General features: G+C 40.5%; 1 protein-coding gene across 5 annotated transcripts in view; it reads right to left on the reverse strand.

Annotated features, from left to right (window-relative positions):
• The window catches only part of BTRC (beta-transducin repeat containing E3 ubiquitin protein ligase), a 115313-nt gene that overhangs the window by 15277 nt on the left and 77250 nt on the right, over positions 1–22786 (reverse strand). For all 5 annotated transcript variants that reach the window (XM_084210313.1, XM_084210316.1, XM_084210314.1 and 2 more), the window contains 2 exons: positions 8165–8396; positions 3375–3561 (listed from right to left, as the gene is read on the reverse strand). In XM_084210313.1, coding sequence (XP_084066439.1) covers positions 3375–3561; positions 8165–8396 — 419 coding nt within the window. The remainder of the gene's footprint in view (positions 1–3374; positions 3562–8164; positions 8397–22786) is intronic.

A 22786-nucleotide genomic window follows, 5' to 3' on the forward strand; every position in this document is an offset into this window, starting at 1 on the left:
ACAGTGGTTCATGCTTGCAATACTCACACACATTATCAGAGGTCACCTTTAAAATAAAACATGCAAAGCAAATGAAAGAAGCCAAGGAACCCTCATATCCTTTACACATTCAAGGCTAGCCTTTATCTGCATTAGCAGGAACAGTATAGTTTGGCTACATGGACATTTTACTGCTACTACTCTGTGCTGGTAAGCAACACCTCATCTGTGGTGCTTTCCTCATCCCAACACTGATTTGGAATACTCATATCCCAAGCTAGAGTTTTGTTACCAAAAAAATCTGTAAACGGCAATCACTGCCTGCTGTGTAAAAAACTTTAATTCCTCATCCTGAAGTTAAGAAGCCACCAAACACGGTGTGGAAGCTAGTAAACCCCACCATGGGCGTACTAACTGCTGCTCTGCCTGGCAACATGCCTCACAAAATGGAGAGAGGCACAAATGCCTCCGAGTGTAATCCTGGCATCAGAGGCACAGAGTTTACACTGGGCCAGCTCTCCACTTCTCCCTCCCTTGCTCCATTACAGCATAATTAATTGTTCAATACTTCCTTGTGCATTTCCTTCCCATCCTTTCCATACAGTATACCTCAAAACTAATTTCAGAGACTGTACATTAACTGCCCTGATACACTTGAACGAGAGAGATCACAACAATGAACCAAAATCTTTGGGTTGTAAGACAATCCCAAACTACAGGACTGGATAAGCAAAATGACAAATGCTCACGAAAAGAACTTTTGATACTTCTTTAAATCAAGAATTCTAAGTACAACTCGAGAGAAAGGCGCTTTCATGTTTGGACAGAGGAATTACCTCTTTCTTTAAATATAATGACCAGCAGACATGCATATGGGAATAAACACATGAAGATGGCACATATGGATACAGACAAGCCACTAACTAGACAGATGCCTATTTACTGTGATCCCTTTATGCCTGGAAGTGCGTTCATGAGAATTAGTATTACGGGCCAAGGAAGATGAAAACCTCTTTCGAGATGCACAGAATATCTCAGAGACATCCTGGAAGACTTGGGGCAGGTCTAGAAAACCCTGGGTACAAGCCTGTGTGCCTAAAAACCCTTTTATTCTTTCTAACTTTACTAGCTAATGTAACACAAAGTCTGGTTGCTACATGTAAGTTGTGCCCTGCTGCATGTGTAGTCAGTTGTTACTGTTCAGCTGAAGGATTGCTTGGAATTTCCATGGCATCCCAGTAGTTATTGTGCTGTGGCTCTGGGATAAAAGGAACTATTGTTTGCAGGTTTTGATGACCAGCCAATTCAATCAGATGGACACAAGCATGCCCAGGTTTTGGGCTTCTGTTTTATATTTCTCTAAAGGTGTGTAACCCTTACTGCTCCCTGACAATCTGCCAGTGAAGGCTGCCATGCTGCAGAAGGGGGGGTGGGGGTAGTTTCTGTTGTAAATAATGAGCTGCAAATGCTGAAATCAGGCAGTTCATGTGCAAATTGAGGAGCTGTAACCAAATAACACCAGTTGTCCATCATTCTGAACTGTCCAGTTAGTAATCTTGTGCCATGCACAGAGCTAGCACTGATTACAAGCGATGAAGTTCTATATGGCAGAGATGCAATTGCAGTGGGTATTTCCTGTCTGCATCTCCTAACCACACAGTTCTATCTGTTCATCACAGAGATAACCACAGGGCAATCTGAAAGACTTGGACACAACTTGCTCTTGTGTCAAAGTAACCCCCAGCACCTAGCACATTCCTGAAGAAGAGCTGCAGTAACATGGTGACTGTCCTTGAGATGAGAAGCAAAATTTTGCACCTGTCTTTTAGAAATGTCGTGTCTATATGACCAGTATTTGGTGGTAATGTTATCTCTAAAGTGTGGAGGGAGCAAACCCCAGTGATGCCTCAGCAGAAGACACTCCGCTGATTAGACCATACTCCAAGAATGGAGTATGGGAATTGGGAAGGGTCTAAACAGAGAAATCTGAAAATAGTAAGAGGACAACACAACACATCTTTATGGTTGGCTAGTGCAGCCAAAACACTGGAAACATGCTCATCTTCCAACATGGAAAAGATTACTGCAAAAGGAGAATGAGAAACTGTCCTGTTTATCTGTGCAGGTTAAATGTAACAAGTCAAACCGTAGCTAGGAAGACAACCTAGATAGCAGGAAAACTTCTCAAACACTGAAGTTAGAAAGAGCTAAAAAGTGAAACCATCGAATTCTTTTCCCAGGCATTGCCTGGGGAATCTCCATCAGGAGAGGATTTTAAGAACAAGTTAAGACAAAGATTTGGGATGACTTAAGAAAAACCTGTCTCTTCCTATGGGAAACAAAAAGGGCTAAATGACCTCTCAAGCTCCTCTTAGGACCTACTGTAACTTCAACAGTAGGGAGAAAAGATTGAAGTCCTGAAGAGAATAAGGCACTAAAAGAAATGCAGAAGTTCCCACTGTCATGCCTGTGTTTGTTTTATACTCTTTAGAAACACTGCACTATTGGAAGCAGATCAAAGTAGTATTTATTTTTTTAAGAATGTCTCATAATCCTGATTTACTTGCCTTTACTTCCTGAGACAAACAGTATAACAAAATTAACCATAAACCAGGAGTCTTTGTTTGCAACTCTGTATCTTTTTCTTTTTAATAGCAACCAAAATGCCTGAGCTGTCACTTTTATCTTGTTTATGAAATATTCATACCCAGTTTCCCTTCTGCCAACATCCTAGGGACACCCTTGGAAAAGAAAATTATGTATTAAAGGGTGTACCCCTGAGAGAGAAAGTTCTAATGAAATGTTAGCAGAGCAGCTTCAAACTTGAGTGAGACCTACATTGTAGTCAGGCTATTCCAGATGATTATTAACTAATCTATCTGCATTTCTAAAGTCCCCTATTCTCCATGGTACCTACCCTCAGCTTCCAGTTTGAAAATTAAACAGATATCTAATAGTGAAAATCTGCTGAGGAAAACAAACAGACCTATCAGGAAAGAACTAATTCATAGCACATGCTCCCCCACTGCCACTCCTGAAAAAGCTCTTCTGCTCTGAACTGCTGACCGGTTTAGGGTTCCCCTGAGGCACACACAGCTTCTTAATTTGAACTGAAAGACAGCTGGGTGTAAAAATCTCAGTCTGTATATCTCACTTGTCACAGTGGGGTAAGAGCATGATCAGAAGAGAAAGTTGAGGAAAAAATCCCCCATGTTGCCACATAGCCAAATGTGGCACTTAACTCCCCAATGGCTGACTTTTGGTGTAAGCAACTGTCAGGTTTGGAACCAGCATGATGTTTCAGTGCTGAATAACCCTCTTCAAATATGGTTTGAAACACACAATCCCTCCTGTCCTGAATGGGGGCAAAAGAGGTGAAGATTCAGTTTCCTTACCATCCTCTCCTCTCTGACAAACCCCGCCACAGAGAGTCTGTCCTGACCATTCTCTCAATGAGCTTCTTCCACAGCATCCCATCCGACGTCACCCGGTACCACTCCTTGCACACCAGCTCAGCAGCACACAAAGATTTGGCATCCAGGTATGACAGAATGTTCTCAGCAATGTGATCCAATCCCCGAGCTGGGGGAGAACAACAACAACAACAACAACATCAACAACAAAAACAACAACAGAAAAACATTATTTAATGGACAGACAACTCCCCCTGCTAGTACAAAGATACACTCTCCTTCCATTTCCTTTTCTGCATGCGGAGCTGGACAAAATGCACAGAAGAGCATTTGAGGCTAAGTTCAGGAGTGAGCAGCGTTATCCAACTTCCTTTGGATATAGCACAACAAGTCATTAAAAATAATAAAGAATCCAAGAAGTCATTCCAATCTACTTCGATGGGTTTTAGCACTAGGGGGATATTCTATGGATGGCATTTCCAACTCAGCAACGCAGCCCCCAAAATCTCTCTATATTAGGACCATTTCTCATCTCACTGCTACAGCTGTTCTCATGTTGCAACAGCTCAAAAGCTGTTTTTGCTAAAGCAGTAGCTTTTAAATGTAATGAAGAAAAAAATATATATTCCCAATGTGTGCCCTGAAGGGTAGTAGTACCTTTAGACAGGGGGAGGGAAGGATATGCAGATGCACAGGGACGTCAAGAGGGAAGGAGAGGCTGTATAAGGAGAAAGTGAAGCAGGTTTGCTAGTTTCATTTATTTTAGTGGGTGAAGGAAAAATCTGCACCAAAATAATATCATTTGCAAATATTTCCCAGTGTGAATACCAGGACTGGCTTTACTTCAGCATGACTGGAATGAAATGTAAAGCAATTGCCTGGTTAGCACCAAACAGCTCAATGAAATGTCTATGTAGGGAAGGTTATGCTATATTTCTTAACTGGATGGAGGTAGTCAGTAAAAACGTGCCCTTACCAACTCAAAATTTAATCACAATCAAGACTTCAGGAAAACAAGATGCCTTTTAAATGAGAAGTTGTGTAAATGCAGCTTCTCTTGAAGGCTGTTTAGTTCACAAGTGAGACATACCACTAAGAGATTATCTCACTTCACAGGCTGAATTTCATACGTTTTGTGAAAGTTTAGACCACATCATCCCTTAGGCATAATGTTCAGTCCAAGCAAAAATGAAGCATTGCAGATTGGTATTACATGCATCTTCCCTCTGGTTTACATTTGGGACAAAGTTAAATACATGTTTTCTTGCTTTTAAAACAACAGCCTCAAAGACCAGGCCCTGCTTGTGAGAGGGTAAGAAAAAGCAGTAAGTATACTTTTACATTCACGTGTCTGGACTTTTGCAAACCCAGACTGGGTGCAACCAGCTGACTTTGATTAGAGTTCATGACACAAAAATGGCCCAACCTTTTTTCCCTTAACAAAAAGATCTCAAAAGTATCTCCCACTGCATGAAAATTAGACAATTCATCATGCCTCCTCCTGCTGCTTTCAAATATACTAAACTTAGAATACACTTTGGGTCAGACATTCTGCTCAGCATTTTATGCTTCAATCTTTATGTAAAAGATTGAAAAAGCATGTGAATGATACCAGGCACAACCAGAGAGTGGAGAAAGACGTCTGACATTTCTTATCTTTAGAGATGCAAAATTAGATGTCAACCTGAAAAATAAAAGCATCATCAGCCTTTATTATGTATTTAATCTGAAGAGATGTGTATAACCACTATTAAAAAACAAAAGTGTTTGTAAATTTAGATTGACTCCACAACAAATTGTGGAAAGAGGAAGACAACGGTTTAGTGAATGTGAATAGGAATTTGCAGGAATTCCACAACTGGCAGGGTAGACATGGACATCCTGTTGCCCTGTTCCTGAAGCTTTGTGTGTGAATGGCAGACTTCCCAGTCTGTGCTGCTTCCAGCAGGCTCACAGACATTTACAGACCCACCAGGACACTTACAAATGCCTGCCTCCATAGAATCCTTACAGGTGGCTTTAAGTCAGCAGCATCACTGGATGAATTAATTTTATATATGGGGAACAACTGGTGGTTTTAGGAAGCAGGGCTACACTGCAACATCTGGGCACAGTAATCTTCACCCATGTGCCCCTTCTATTTCATCAGGAGTTGCACTTTAGATCTCAGCTGCAATAAGGCGCTGTAACTATTGCCATGTCCTTAAGTCATCCTTTGCCATTGATGCTAGACCATTTGCAGCAAAAGAATACTAATGGTTTGGCCTCACCTCCTCACATTTATGATAAGAAGATGGGCAGAGCTATTCTGGCCTGGCTGCAAACACAGTTTTATTATTTTGTTTCTTAGGAACAGCACAACTCACTGAGGCATGTATTTAACAAAGCACTGCTTCCTTAAAAAGGGAAAACTCTGCTCACAGGAGATTTTGCTAAATGGATGTGAAACACGATTAGCCCTTCAACCCTCTGAACCAACAAGAATGTTTCAGCTATTTCACACATGAAATCCTTATCAAAATTACTTTCCTCATAAAAAATGTTAAATAGCTTGAAAATGCTAAGCAGAAGCCTTATTTTTTCAGAAACTGAACAAACTTTGTTAAGTACACAGTTAAGCTGTATTTTTCAAACAACCTTAATTCTGTTCAAAGCACTGGGAAAATAATCTGAGCCAACTTTACTCTATATTAGAAACACATGCCCATGATCTGAAATTACCTTTAATTCTGGTCATTCCTAGGGAATGTGCTAGGAGGACAGAGATAAGATACCTCATGATTTTGAAGTAGCTTTATTGTTTTATTCACTCAAGGGGGAGAGCGGGAGAGAGAATGAAGTAGTAAAAATGAAACCAGAGTACTGAACACTTGAGAATTTCAGAAAGCTAAAAAATACTTTCAGAGTTTAGTTTTTGTTTTTTTCTTTCATTATATGACTTAATTTAGAATTTTGTGTTCATCACTTTTTCCTAGGCAGTTTCTTACCTTCCTCCCTCCCATTCCCTTCACTAGAACTTGCTTATACTCAGGACATCCTGCACAGACTGCAGAGTCTGTACCAGTGCAATTCCTTGCCATTAATTTTCTCCCTCAGAGTGATATTCACTAGGACATTTGCACTTTGTAAATATGCAAATTGATGCACATACATTATTTACACACACATTTCCCCCAACTATTAAAATACTCACATATTAACTGCTTGATTCCTATTTATTCTGCATTCCAACAGAGTAAAATCAGCTGCTTCTTGGGCAGCTGGGAATAGACCAGTAACAAATATGGTATGGCTAAGTAATTTGGAATGTCTCTACAAGTATTTATAGCACCTGCCCAAAATTCTCAGAAAAAGCCCTGTAGGAAGAAATTAACCAAGAGCAGTGAGATGTGTTGATTTCATGGGGTGCTTTCATGGGGTTCCATGAAGAAAGACCTGGGAAAATTGTGTAAGCACCTACATGTATATTTCCACTTTAATAGTGGGGAAACCAATGCAGTTTCCAAACACTTCCTATTTTTCTGAAACAGAGCAGCTCCACAAGTTATAATGCTGCTCTAAGTACAAGAAGATTATTGCCATTGGACTACTAAAAACTAACATAAAGCAGGTACTTAGCATAACTAAGATTTTTTTTTTAATGCTACAACAGCCATTTGATTACTGGGCACAATGAGCTTAAAATCCAATGAGTCTACCTATTTAACTTCCTACAAAACTCCTGCAGTGCCTTTATGCTTTATACAATTCACAGTTAAACATGCTTTTTCCATCTTTTAAGGCTAGAATTTATATTTCATGTTGAAAACTCCCTTCTGAAGAATGATCAAGTGACTAGATTGATCAAATTGCCAAAAGTTCAGCACTTCTATAAAGGTATCCACAGAATAGGCTTTTGGCAAGAAACACCTCTCTTCAACTGGCTGTTTAGAGACAACACCTGTACCACTTGCTCAGGTCCCTCTCAAACTAAGGACCTATGGTGTGGGAATGCTAATCTATTAAGTATCTAACTATTTATCTATCTACAGAGGTATGACCTAATGGTCTGAAAAAATACGACCTAAAGAGCCAGGAATTTATGTTTGGTTCTGAAACTCTATTGCTGTATATATCTCACCTCTCACCACCTTAGTTTTCCAATCTATAAGACAGGGGGGATATAAAACTGCATGTACATTACTTTATGTGTGCATTCTGTGAGATCTGCCCAATGCCACACGTGAGAATAGCTGGGATAATATTTTCAATGGAAAGCACTACAAAGGTGTAAAAACCAGAACACTTCCATCTTTTGCTCTTATGCCCTCCATTTTCTATTAGCAATAAACACATAATCAAGGCAATGGCTTCAGGAAGTTATTTCAGTAGGAAAGAGAGACAAATATCTAAATAAGTAAAGGGAAAACCTCAGCTGAGCAACCAGAAAGAGTAGTAGTTTTAATTTTAAAAATTTTGGTTATTCATGCACCGCTATGGGCATTAAGAGCACAACTACCTGCCCTGTGGCTTGGGATAACTACCCATGCAATACATAGATTAGCTATCAGTCACTCCTAGACAAACCGTGACAGTGTTAGATCATGCCTTGACATACAGTGGGAGCACAAATTAAAATATTATAATGTTTCATACTGGTATAGAGCTTTTAATTCAAAAGCTTTTATCTGTTTTGCAAACTGACCCTACAAGAGACCTCTCCAGCATGGTAGGGCGGAACAGAACAGTTCTTTGAAAGACAGGGAGCAAGCTCCCTCTGCCTGCAGAAGTACCTGGCAGTGCAGTGATGAAGTCCCGCTGTAACATGGGTTTGAGGTATGAGTTTATGTGTCCGTGCTGGTAGTGACACATCTGGGAGATGAGGTGCTCCACAAACTCCACCTGGTCAGACTCGGACCATTGTTCGAAGTACTTGACGCAGAGCTCCTTCTCCTTCTCATAGCTTGCAGACAGCTTTCTTTGCTTGGGCACAATCATACTGGAAGTGCCATTGGCAAGTTTTGTCTGTGAACAGGAAGGAGAGGAACAACCCAAATAACACATATGAGAAGAAACACAAGTAGTTGTACAATTTCTTTAAGGGGGCAGACAACAGAAGGCAAAAAGCACTCTGACACATGAAAGCTGTCAGACCATATAACCCGCTGGTGCCATCAGCCCGAGTGCAGCCCGCAGGACAAGGCACTGCCTCGTGCCAGAGCTGCACACAAAGGACTCTGGTCACATGGGAAACCTTCAGCAACAGTTTAACATAAACACAACTTTATTTAACACGTAGGCAGTAAAATGCATTTGGTTTTCTAATGTACATATACCAGTTACTTCAAAGCACCTACAGCAAATTGCATTTGTACTCTGGTTTTTTTTTTCTTCTGAAGAATGGATTGCTGCTAAAATTCATAGGGAATGCATGAAATGGATGAAAAAATTGAATTACACCTCAAGAGCAAAGCCAGCTAAAATACACCCTGACATTTGGTAAATACTTCTTTCACAGAATAAAATATTTTCAACTTTCTGAGCACTGTTAATATCTTGTCAGAAAGAGTCAGCTCAAAGAAGAGTTTCAGGGACAAAACAAAACACTGACATTTCAATTTACTACTTGATAGTAAGATATAAATTCTGCTTTCTAAATGATTTAACTGGAAGAAAAGTGTGCATTTTGCGTTGCAAGGGTATCCTTTGTCAAAGTAAGATTAACCATTTGCTGGGAAATTCTTTTTTCTTATACTGGTCAAATAGTTTCTATTTTCTGCTGAAAACATGTGATTTTCTCTCTTTCATTGCAACAGTTTAACACCAGACAGCACTATAATAACAGTCAACATTATTACATCACTTTTATTGTCAAAATACACGCAGAGGTTCTTCATTAATTATCAAATAATTAAAAATAACTTACAGATATAAGAACGCATAAAATACTGAGGTAGGGATACCTTATTTTTGTTCTATGATAATTCCAAGCATTGACCTTGCCAGGGGCCCTTATTAAATTTAAGGGAAAAAATGAATCCCTAAATCTCTCGGCAAAGATATCTAATGAACTAAAAGAAATGTAATGAATAATCGATTTTATAGGAAAAGGCAAAACAACAAAAAAGCCTCTTTTAGCAAGTGCCAAAACAGCAGGCTATTTAGAGACCACAAAATTTAGTTACCAGTAGTAGATTTGGAATGCAGACGTTTCTCATTTCTTGGGAATTAATAACTCCTGGACTCCAATACCACCCAATCCCAACAGGAATCCTGACTTTGGAACACCAAAATTTGAAAATTTGAAAATCTTCTTAACTGATTACCATATACATTTCGTTTCCTTAGAGATAATGTACCTAAATACTCTTTTCAACATTTCTAGAGAGCTGGACCTTCCTTTGGTAGAAAAAGACAGTAAAGAGCTGTGATTTTTAATACTCAGCTTTTTTCTATTTCTGGATTACAGTTTGACTTAAGCTTCTTTCAGAATACAGAACATGATGATCACACCACCAGTGCTCCATTCTGCAGCTCAGTGTTTCCAGGTTTACCCCCACTCCTCCCTGTAAATGTGTGGCTGGGGCTGTGTGTGGCTCTGTCCAGCAAGATCATGCAAGACAAGGACAGCGAGTTACGATTTCATTCAATCCTCACATGTACAGCACTACTGCAAACAAGTCATATAGCCAGTACTGGGCAGCAGGAAAGAAAAACTCTCTCTTGGGCCAAGAGAAATCACTAAAGAGACTGTGGGCATCAAGTCCTGTGTGTGAAAGGCTGGACTTTTTCTAGCAAAGTCCACAGTAGTTAAGGGCCTGGCAAAAGATGATTACCAGTGCAGTGGGCTGAACACCTGTGTTAAGGGATTCTGGTAATTTTTGCTGCAGTTAAACTGCCTGCAATACAGGCATCCCAGTAAAAATGCTGGATTAAGACAGTGGGGAGATGTTGTAACCTACAAGTTTGATCTCATTTAATTTTTCATTTTGTTCGCTGTGCATCTTACAAAAATAGGCTGTCTCTACAAAGCATTATTTAAAAACCTACCCACGTGTCTTTTAATTTGAGAGATTCTGAAGTCTGCCCGAGACACTGACTCTGCTGAGCCTGAGTGAGCATACAGCTGATGTGCAAAGCCAATGAAGGTGCAGCTCCTTTCACAGGGTGGCACCATGTTCTGGCCTTTACCTGCCTTCTGAACACCCTTCTCCCAGCAGCCTTCAACTCCCCAATTACTTCTAAAACAGAAGTTGCAACATCTGCAAATACAAGTCATGGCTTATGTGTGTACAAATAGATGGCTCAGATGGGCCAAAACAACTCATTCTGCCTGAACACAGGCTTCTTGGATTGAAATAATAAGTAAATTAAAGAATCCATTGACCAGCACTTTTAACAGCTCTGGAAGTGAAACTCCAGATTTATAAAGTGATTCTGCTAAGAAAAGCACATTACAGTGTTTATGTCCAAGTTAGTGGACATGAGAACACCATACGTTTTAGGTTCATACTTCAGTTGCATTCTTATAATGGCACTTGAGACCTGGTCTGCACCCTTGCCTGCTCTGGTTTCACACCAAAAGGAGTGAGCATAAGTCCAGAGGTGTGCCCAGCATGGCCTATGGTTTGTGCCAGGAGGGGACCAAGAGGACAGGACATGCCATGAACACACCAGTTCTGCAGAGTAGAGACAGGTAAACTGACAGGGCTCTCAAATCACACAAACTACAGTTTAGAACAAAAGTTCCAGAATTTTCATTTAAAGATTCCTGAAAATCCACTGGCAGTTCAGTGAAAAAGGCCTATTACAAAATAAAGCATCAACAAAACAACATCATCAAGCATCTGTACTATTGAATCATCTACAGCCTTTTCCCTCTCTTGATATAATTATCAGGCCTCACCTGAAAAAGAAAAACCTGTTCTACTTGCCATCCACACTGCTAGGATAAATATATGTCCAAATGTACCGTTCACAATCACATTTTCTATAAACTTCACTTCCAAAAATGGCAAAGAAGGATAAGCACTGGTAGTACATCATCTGGGAGGAAATTTGGGTATAACAGAGCAAACTACTAAGTTGGAACAGATGAAGCTTTACCAACTCCCTTTTCACAAAGGCCTGTGTGTGAGGGCTGAGAGGTGCCCCAGCTGGCTCTGGGCACCACGACTCATCTGCAGGAATGGCAGAGGTGTCCTCTGACAATGCTGAGCTGAGCTCATAAGCTGTGCCAGGAAACCCAGGGGACTGAGTGCCTCAGGTTGGTACTAGCTCAGGGATCTACGTACTATGCTCCAGTGCAGCCCGTAATTACAAGACCATTTCTCCAAATGGCTACATTTAACACAAAGCACATTTGTATGCCCAGTGAAGTAGAAGAGGACTAATATATGAAAGGACTTTAATCTAAATAATGGCTTGCAACTGTAGGAAGGTGCAATATTTCAAAACAGATAAATAAAGACTGGATAAATCTACTGCTTTGCATATAAAACAAACCAGCTATGGTAAATCACAGCTGCAACCCATATATGACAACTAAGGTTACTTTTGGTTTTGTTCAGTACAGGGGACCAAGGAGCCTCCTAAAGCACAGAAAAAAACAAAATCAAGCAACTTCCCCGACTGTAGAACAGCAATAGTGTTTACCCACCCATAGGAGTGGTCACAACTTTTATACATTTTTAAAAAAAATTACATCCTCTAGTCACTGCAGAGGACTTTGCTCAGGCACCTTTCACTGGGTAGATGAATTCAGGTTTTGTGTTACTCAATGCAAGAAGACATCTCCTCAAGTCAAGGAGAAACTGCCTCCTAGAATATTAAGAATGGCTTAAATGATCCCAGCAAGATTGGGGACCTTCTGAACCTTCAAGGCATCTTCACACTGAAGCTCTGAAAATACTGAGAGCTTACATCACCAGTGCAAATTTCAATTTCTCCCTAGATAAAAGGAAAGGTCTTCTCTTCCATGGTCCAGTACCAACAGGTCATACTGGGTTTCTCCCTCCTTCCTGGACTCACTGGGACTACAGGCTCTGACACAGACAAATGTCCTTTACTGCTTTTCTGCAACTGCAGCATTTCACCTCCAATTGCTTGCACTGCCCGTTGTGGTGAAGTCACTGATCTAGACAGAGCCACCTTAACAGGAATTTTGGATGGGTCTTAGTGAAGGGGAGGAAAAAAGAGGACATAATGTTTAATTATAAGAAATGATTGAAATAGGCACAGACATACCCCGGGTGCCTCTGCACTGCAGCAAGCTCTAAACTTGTTATCGTTAATGGTTTAAATTTCACTGTGCTAATCATTTCAGGACACAAGCCTTTCTTGATAATCTAATGAATTATTCCAACATCCTTCAGCAAAAAAAATCCTCCATGACAGCACTAATTACAAGACGTTTTCCCAGTGCTTATGTAAAATATGACAGAGCAGCAGCTTAGGGAATTGCAGAAAACTGCTTCTAATTTCCACTGAGAAACTGACAAACACCTCTCTTTCATCTCTCCCAGCTCTCAAGTAAGATTTAACTTTCTCATTTAGTTAATTACCGAGTGAGGATCATCATTTTCCCGGATCGGAGCGGCACAGAGCCTTTATCGTGTTAACTTGTGAACTTGATCGATGGCTGCTGCTAAAACTTAATAACTTCACCCCCTGGCAAATTGTAAGATAAATATAATAGGAGAAACTCTGACAGTAAAAACCTGCCAGAAATGAGCGCTGTGTTTATGTTTCTTTGCAGGCAGCAAAAAAACAACCGACAGCTTATTACTGGGTGCGTGTTACTTATATTTAAAAGACTCCAGGCAGTTAACTTTCTGCGTACTGTTCAAACTTTACTCACAAGATAAAAGACACTGGGGAAAAAAACCCAAGCAATGGAATGACAAAGAAAGGAACCACGGAGGTGTATGTCCAAGAGCCAAGGAATGTGAAGAAAGACAGGAACTTCACAGCGGAAGCAAAGCCATGCTTGCCTCTATATCCTGACTATTCTTCAAGATTGACCACATTAAAAATGCGCACAACTCTGAATCCAAACATGAAACTATTTTCACCAGCAGCAAAAGCTCAGGAATTCTGGATCAAGTTAGAAGCAGAAGGATTAAAAAGTACCAGCATGGCCATGGGATGATTTGGTTTGATGCCTGAAAAGGTGCTCTTAGCCAAAGAACCTCAGCCCAGCTGACTTTCCCAAAGTTACTTGTGTGGCCGTGGAACTGCTTGCTACTGCCCTTGATGAAGTAGCACTCAGTGCCACAACAATGCAACCACAGCAATGTAACAAAAATGGTGAACCGGAGCTGAGGTATGCCAGCCCTCCATGCTAAAGGCAGAGACAGTTATTTGAGAATGCTGTTCAAAGGGTGTTTTTTGCACGGCCTAAAGGCAGTAACACCATAATTAAAAGGATACAGGTTCAGTTTCTATGGCTGGTCTCTTCTTTTTTAGGCTTGCAATTACCAAATGCTGCAGAACTGATTCCCAGACTGCCAAGGCAAAGCAGAGAGGAAAGAAGTTCCTTTGCAGCTCCTCACTGGCAGCTCCCTCTAAAAGAACTCCTTTGCTTTGAGAACTGGGGGGTGGTGAGGGGGTTGTCTCACCATAAAAAACACGATCTCATGAGCCATAGCACCTGAGAGACATGAGTAGGGCAGCCAGCTCCTCATTTTTCTCCTTTGCAGGATGAACCTGCTTTTCCAGTGTTTGAGTTGACAGCAAGGCTACAATGCTAGGTCATTAAACAACTCACTCCATTTACTTTTATTTTAAAAGCTCAGTTTAGAATCTACCCATTTCTGCCTGCCTCCATCTCACATAACAGCCTCTGTGAGGTTAACCATGGGTTTAGCTCATATATGGACTTACTCGCTCAGCAGTGAATTACTTTCCACGCTGCAAAGCTCACTGAAACATTCTGAAAAACGAACATAACCCAGAAGTAGATGATCATCAATCACATCTCAGAGTCAAAAGAAAGAACCATGAAAGAAACCACAGCATCTCTACTGTTTATTTTAAGAGAAAATTCAAAACACACATACTGAAATTAACAGCACCCTAGGAACTAGCAATTTTGCTTCTCTGGAGCTTCGGCTGCTTGTCCACATCTGGTTTCCAATCACACTGCAGAAAAGCTTTGTAAGAAAGGATACATCTAGATGAAAGATCACTGGAATTATGCTGGACACAGCAGCACAACCTGCTGCACTTTCTGAAATCCTGGGAGGGCAATAGTTTTCAGAGGTACCATCTAAGTACCTATGATATGGTGTCAGCCTGGAGGGCACCTGGCTATGGATATTACCTCAGATACAGAAGAGAGTGAAAAGGCTGATTTTGTTCAAGGCCAGGAAAAGCTGTAGGCACTAGAGAAGTAACATGGGGAGACTCTCTTGGGACTGGGGAGACAGAACTGAGCCATGGGCACTTGCACATAGGCTATACAAAGAGCAGCAATAATACCTTGCTGGACAAGACGCTCAACTCCCACACTGCTACACAGTAAACAGCAACAGGGAGGAGATTAAAAAACTATTCTTTTAAGCTAATACCTAATGTTTCAGACAGGCTAATAAAGTTTAATTGTCTGGAATCTCATAGCTCTTACTGTAGACTTTCCTTCGATACAGGTCTCCCACCTAGATTTTAAGTGTTGACAAAAACCTCCAAAATAAAATTTCTCTGATGCCAGCAATGGATGTGAATTGGGAGTCCCTCTCCTCCTCCTCATCTCCAAGTTGTCTTTGCAAATAACAAGCACTGATGAGAAATCTGCTTGCATCAGCACAGCACTGGCATATGTTACTTTCCCAAACTATGATCCCTGACCAAATGCCTATCTAGACATATGGGGGGGAGGGCAGGCACCATCACTCTTAAAGGGATAGATTTCAGAGCACACCTTTTACTAGATGAAAAAGTGATCATATACTAATTTCAAAGCAGACACTCCAGCAACAACAAATCTCTTCCAGGGGAAACCACAAAAGGAAATGCTTTCTTCCTTGGCATGGCTACCAGAACCACAGCTGAATTGCTGGGACCATTACATGTTATTACTCTTAATGGAGGGAAGGAATATTCACATTATGACTTGGAGAACCAGTCTACTGAAGTCATCAGGTAATGGCCAGTAGCAGCAAAGCGCTCATTTATGTCAGGGAGAGGCATAAGTAAACAATGCTCTAAGCAGCAGTTTTACAGTTTTCTGGAACAGTTGCTTCTGTTTTTAAAACACTCAAGCATGATCTACTGCCTGAGTGAAGTCACTCTTTATGGGTGTTACTGTTGATTTCCTTCTTACTTCATGTGCTCCCTTAACAGAGAGAAAGGCAGTCAGGAACAGGTAGATGGACTCAAGTGATTCAAAACACGGCTGAAGTAGCAGTGAAGACTGATACCACTGTGAACAACACAAAGGGAGAGAGAATGATCGTAAAAACCTGTTATCTGCTCTCTAACACTACTGAGATTTTCCAACCACTTGGTTCTGCCTATGTAAAACTTTTAGCACCAAGAAACACAAGCCCTCCAAGATGGCTTACTCAGTAGTATTTTCCATGAGTTTTTCCTTTGAGATGCATTTTGTTACTAACAACAAAGAGGGCATATGCACACCAAACTACTTGGCCAAGGCAATGTGAGAGAGTCACAACTGGAAGTCAGGAATATACATGCTGGGTATCATATAATATTTCCCACCTACAGGAGTATACATATTTCCAGGCATACTGGGGAGATATAAAAAACAAAAACCCAGCAGCACTCTGAAGGAGCACAAGATTCATGTATGTGCTCTGCTCCCATTGCAAATGTACTCCTTGGATCTGCTGGAGGAGTTGGCTACATGAGCACTCCCTAACCTATTTCAGTCAAAATAAGCTTGTTAGCAGAGACCTGCTATTTAAACTGTCTACGCTAAAATACCTCAGCTTAACCCAGAGCAGGTTTGCAGTTTTGCTGACAGATCCTGGAGGGCAGCAACTTGCAGCAGCCAGGCGAAGGCTGCATGGTATTGTTTTCCACCAGTACAGCCAGATCTAGAAGAGGACATCTCAGCAACTCACACTGGCTGATACCAATACTACTGCTGGTAGCAGCTACCACAGAGGCAGCTGTAAGAGGACACATGTCCATTAAATATTCTTGTATAGTGCTATGTTAAAGTCGGTCACTGGTCTGCAGCCAAAATCTTGAGATTTTGCCTTGTAGCCTCCTATAACCTCTACAAGGTCATACAATAACCCTTTCTCACTAATGAGCATTGTCTTCTTGAACTGTTCTGCTAAACTTTCAGTCAAACGTTACCTTCCTGGCAAACTGGGGTGATTCCCATGGAGGACCCCTGGGATTGCTAAGGAAGACGGATGTGTTTCACCCAGAGAAGACTGGGGGTTATCCACCAGCCTTCCACTACCAAAAGGGAGGTTCAGAGGAAAGAGACAGAATCTTTCCAGACGTATGTTATGACAGGAAGAGGGGCAACAGCAACAGGCAAGCAAAGCTCTGGACTTTAAAAAGAAGATATTCAAAATATGGGTGGACAAAGTTCCAAGCAAAATGGACTGGTTGTGAAGTAATCCTCCTCTGAACAGGCAGCTGAACTGCAGACCTCCAGAGGTGCATCCTACCTAGAAGTTTTCTTTGACTTTATATCTTAAGATTGTGTTGGTCCACTCTTTCATGGGTACCTGGCAAAAGATTAATGACCTGAAGAACAGACTCCAAAAATCCATGCTGATGACAATGAATCCTGTATCTTCAGAAATTGCAGTAAGTTGGGTTAGGCCAATTGCTGCTGATATGTGAAAGCACATGACAGAAGAAAGGCAGAAACCAGTAGCCTCTGCTACAGCAAGTGACCAGGTCTAACCATAAGAGCACTTCAGAAAGGCATATGCAGCTTCACAACTGAACAGACTTTATCCCTACCAGCTGACACTCAAATTGCATAACTCAGAAGCCCAAGTCACAGACTGTTCCACTAGGGATCCTTCCTTGGCTCAGTGTTTAGCTGCCAATAATCTGTAAAAAAACCACCTCAAACTAAAGGAGGGAGGAAGCTTTCCATTGCTCTTCTCCCTATAGTAGCATACAAACAATATAAATCCCCCAGTAAATTGTGGCAAAACAGATCTGCTAGCTTCACTTGGTCCTTCAACATATTGTATTTTCCACATAATGTTCCTCCACTCAAAACAATGATTCTGATATTCCTTTTAGTGAGTTTGTTAATAAACAATGAAAATGCCATCAATTCACCTATATTTCCCTTTATACAAACAAAATACAAGTTTTCTCTTCTTTTTTTTCATCCCATTCTGAGAGTTTCTTTCCTGTCATATCAACAATGTTCCCAGTGCGGAGTATATGATGTGAGAAATCTCTCCCATCCCCATGCAATGATGCATCCCATTTCTAAATTTATCTAACAATCACCACCGTTTTCTATAACTTCTACTATAATAATTGGCTAAACATCTAAGAACCTATTACATGCTGAGTAAAGTAGCTTCTACTTCCAACAGTTTGAAATGTATTCTCTTTTAGATACCATTAAGTCTTCTATGGTGAGAATTTTTTCTCCTTTGTGAAAGGGAAAGACCATTAGACTTTAGCATTCTCTATTTGAGAAACATCTCAGTGATACCTCTCACTTGTTTTCTGTATTTTCAGGTAGCTCACAATAGCTGTATTAAATCTAACAATGGTGCACTCACAAATGTACTATTTGCATCTTCTCATCTAGGAAGAGCAATGTGGGCTCATGACTGGAAAAACCATATGCAACTTCCTGCTATAAAATAAAATTGAAAAGTAAAAAAAAGTCAACGTTTCCTGCTACAGCCCGACCTCTGACATGCACCACTGACAGCCTGTTCCTCGATCGAGGGGTTAGAGCTCCCTCTAGCACTCTCCACACAGAAGAGCCATAGATGCTAAGCTGCGACTATCTGATCTCACTCAAAGCAGTCTTGGGTAATGTTGTTTGTAATTTTTACTTGATTTACCTTTTTTGTCACATGCATAATTAAGCACACATCCACTAGTTTATCTGAAATCCAAGAGAAACAAGTGTCATTAGAAATTCCCTCTACAACTGATTAAAAATATTCAGACTGCTGTAATTAACTGATCTCTATTTTAAAATGTAATTTAGGAGAAGCTGAAGGATTATCATGTCAGCTCTGTGTACAATTTGAGATGCAGCAAGAAATAAAATGAAAAAGTTGTTGAAAATTTTCAATTTTAATGGCATAAAAAAAGTTCAGCTACCTCACCTCCTTTTGGCTGACGAACTTCCCAGTGCAGCTGACTGCAGTTGTAAGTAACGCGTTTCTATTTCACATTAAATATTGAATAATGCCGCTTTAAGTAAAGCTAAAAAGGTGCAACAATTCTGAGCTCTGCACAATGCTGAAGACAGAGAAACATCTCACGACAGAAAGAGTGTCAGGCCTTTTCAATAATAGGTTATTACTTATTAATTCTTGATAAACTGAAAGCTGGCAGAACAAATGTAAAAATGAGAAAGGGAAATGGGAGCCAAGTCTTTTGAGTTTTATTCCTAACTCTCCCACTCCCTTCCTGTGCTGCCATAGGCAAGCCACTCCATTTCACAAGTCTATCAGTTAAATAGATGTGTCCCAACACACTTCACACAAAGACAAAGCACTGCTTAATACCGGGAATGAAGCCCCAGCACCAAAGGTGCTGGTTGAAGGCAATGTCACAAAGTGACACCACACCATACAAGTGTAAACTTCCTCTTAAGTGTCAGCAAACAAATCTGTCATGTGAAAGCTAAACAAAACAGACTCCTTAGAAAAGGCATGGTCGCACTTCACCAGTTAGAAAAAATGCAGCAGTACTAATTGTTTCCACAGCCTTCCAAAGCAGAACCAAAAGGCGAGTGTTATGAAAAAACTTCACACAGAAACTTCAAACTGAAACACCCAGCTACCACTCCAAAATCAATACAGACATGGCAACAACTCACATCCCGAAGGTAAGTGCCCTAGGGAGGATATGCTTTAGGTAAGTTTCTTTAGTCATCACAGCAATTCTGACGTGTAACCACCGGGGGACTTCAGAACATCGCCTGGGTTTAGAAGTTTGTGATTTTAATATTTGTATGTGACAGAGATGAGGAAATACAGTAGGATGTGCTAGGCTATCCACAGCTAAGTTTTTATGTCTCTGACAAGTCCAATAAGAAAGACTAGAAGTAACTAGACCCGAGTAGATGACAGAAGCACCTGACCAAAACTTCCCAACATCGCCTGCCGATGTCCCTCAGTCCCATCTGTCAGCTGTCCTTGCCATTTTGGGCCCGAACTCTGTACACAGTCCTGCTGCTGCACCCAAATCCTGACACACAGACCTTCCTTCTGCAGTACAGATGGCATCCAAGGCCATTCCTTTTATCCCCTTAAGAGGACTTGGAGAAAAAGCATTGGCAACAACTTCTCTCTCCCCACACCTCTTGCACATGGCAGGAAAGGATTATAGTGTGACATCTGACCTGTCCAGCAGTGAAACGACATCCCAAGTGAAAGCAAGATCTCTGCAGTTGCAGATTTGTTGGTTAGGCTGGTGACCTTCAGCTGGGTGTCTCTTGGGCTGACACCACAATCCATCTGTTCTCTCCCCCCACCTCCACAGAGCTGTGGCTTAGATCTGAATGAGACAGGTAAAAGGTGGTGCTGACCACCCAGAAGGAATGCAGCAGCAGCAGTTCCCCCCACATACATAACCAACTACTGAAACTTTTAAGATCTGTGAACACTTCTGTGTATTAGCAGCCATATACTTCCCTTCCTTTCAGGAAAACAGCTCGCAGCTGTTTTTGTGTCTTTGTTACTTCAAGACTACATAACTTGATGTGGTCCTTGGTGCTATCTTAGGAGATATATGCAGGCAACAGCTAGGGCAAAAAGTAGCCCCTCTTATGCAAAGCACGTGCTGGCTTCATTTCTCTGTGCAGTCTGAGACCTTAGATTGTAGGTAGATGCTTTGTAGATGCAAAACCCATTTTACCCATCTTGGAGCTTACTTGGGAGTAATGAATTCAATATTGACTATTCTGCTGTGAGCAGAAGACTGGACCTCCTGAGGTCTTTTCCAACCTAAGTGACTGTATTTCTAACCTCACTATCAAAGTTCATATACACTTAACAGGCTTTTGGATAGTTACAATTGTCAGATGTTGATGTATTTAATTTATCATAGGCAAAATCTGGAACTCTTTTAAAAAGATGCTGTATAGAGAATTAATTTTTTTAATAAGACTTTCCAACTCTAGGGTCCACAAGCCTTTGCTGTTCATTTTTTGCAGCCATTAAAAACCAGGTTCTTCAAGAGTACTACAGATATACCTGCCTTCTGGCTTTACAAGTTGAGAGCAAGCAGTATTCATCTGTTCAAACATCCAATACTGACTTTCAATTACATCCATCCAACTATTAAAAAAATTTCAAAAACTATCAATTTTTTAAAAGATGCTTCTGTTCTCCAGGAACTACAGCTGATACTCTCCACAAATTATTAAATTCCAAACAGATCTTCATTTATGACCTGAACCAGTTTCAAAACTCAGGTTTTACAATTAATAAACTGCCTGTGAAGTCTAATCATCTGCAGTCTTCTAAATTGAACCTTGAAATACTCCCATTACAACCCACCTCAGAACTATTTGGGATTACAAATGATGATCCAGAATGGGGCTGACAGATCTAAATCAACGTGGCAGGAGAACAACCTGATTCAGCTCTGTAGTGCACACAATTTTGTAAAATACAGTGACTTGAAAGAAAACAACAAATGCACATAATTGGCATTAATTAAGAACATTTTTATTACCTACAATCAAAGACCTATAAGGAAGGTTTACTTGTCAGAGAGGGAGCTTTCTTTGCTGAGAAATTACAAGTCTTAGTTAATTAACCATCTAATTTTTTGTAGTATAGTTGTTAAGTGGTTTTCACTTTTATTTTCTTCTAAATGAATGTTAGCCTAAACAAAAGCAGTTGTTTAAAGTGAGAAAAGCGAGGTCAGAAAAAAAGAATGCTGAAATATTTTAGTCTTGCTTTAACTGAATTCTCAGTTTGTCGTCACTGTTACAAAGGTTTCATTATGTGTTGAGAAGCAACAGGAGTTTTTCAGACTTTAATGTTATAAAAAGACAGTTGAATCTGAACTTGTGCACACACATTTAGGATAGACCTGTTGTATTTCAAAAATTCAGGGCATCACAAAGGCAACTTTGCCTGCTGGGCACAGACAAACGGCCTAGTCACATGAGTTGAGCAGGTAAGGACTACTTGCCTGTCAAGATTCATTATTATGGTAAAATTTTAAAAATTGCAGCCACTTAGAATACTATTTTCAGGACTGTGAGCACAACTGCTTTGCTGCTCATTTTTAGTTTTCCTCAACAGTAAGGCTCAGCAATGCATACAGTGACTACTGCTGTCTCCCTCCAAGCTGCAGCCTCAATGAAGCCATCGGTTACAAGCAACAAGGGACTGCCTGCCTTGCTGAAGTTATCTTAGGTATGAGCTTTCACAGGCAGACTAATTCAAATCTATTTTTGTAAATTACAGATTGTGTTAAATATACATGAAGGAAAATATGGAACAGTTGCTTTTACTGCACAACATGAGTTATTTCCCATTACAAGTTCCCTCCGAGAAAACGATAAATTTTAAAATCTGCCAATTAGTGGCAGTGACTACTGATGATTCTGTATTCCAGTCAAGCAATAGTATTTGCTGAGTACTGCACAGGGCAGAACAATATTCCAGGAAAATCAAGGGACCATGATACCTGACAATAACAAGCTGAAGGATGGAGTGATTAGTCCAAGCCCTCTCTTTCATTTAGAAGGATGCAGGCTGTGTCACCGCATCAGTCAGAAGAATCAAATCTTTATATGTATTTAAGACTGTCAATACCTGAAGTACAGTTCAGGGCAATAATTTGACACCTTTTGCCTAAGAGAGAGTGATCAGAAAAGTAAACATAAATAAATTCTTCTTAGAAAACAAAGTCCTCAACCACAAATGCTCAAACATCTTTTCTCTTCCATTTCTTAAATCATACAACTCCCTAAGGACCATTCAATTTGTCCTAATAAAACAAAGCGCGTATGACAGCTCTAAAACTATATGTGGATTAACATCAAAAATGAAACAAGAACTATTAAAACAAAATGAAGACATAAAGAACCAGTGGTACAATCTCTCCATGAATGAACTAGCTTGGAAACTCTAGCTGGGGATTTCTAGCTGGGAGTTATTAGAACAACTGGGTTCTGGAAAAATCTTCTGATGGAAACAGTGGAAAACAAGACTGCAGACCAGACCTTAACTGACTGTAAGATGAAACTCAGTAAG

The sequence above is a fragment of the Fringilla coelebs genome (assembly GCF_963513975.1).
Source record: "Fringilla coelebs genome assembly, chromosome: 8".
Classification (NCBI taxonomy): domain Eukaryota; kingdom Metazoa; phylum Chordata; class Aves; order Passeriformes; family Fringillidae; genus Fringilla; species Fringilla coelebs.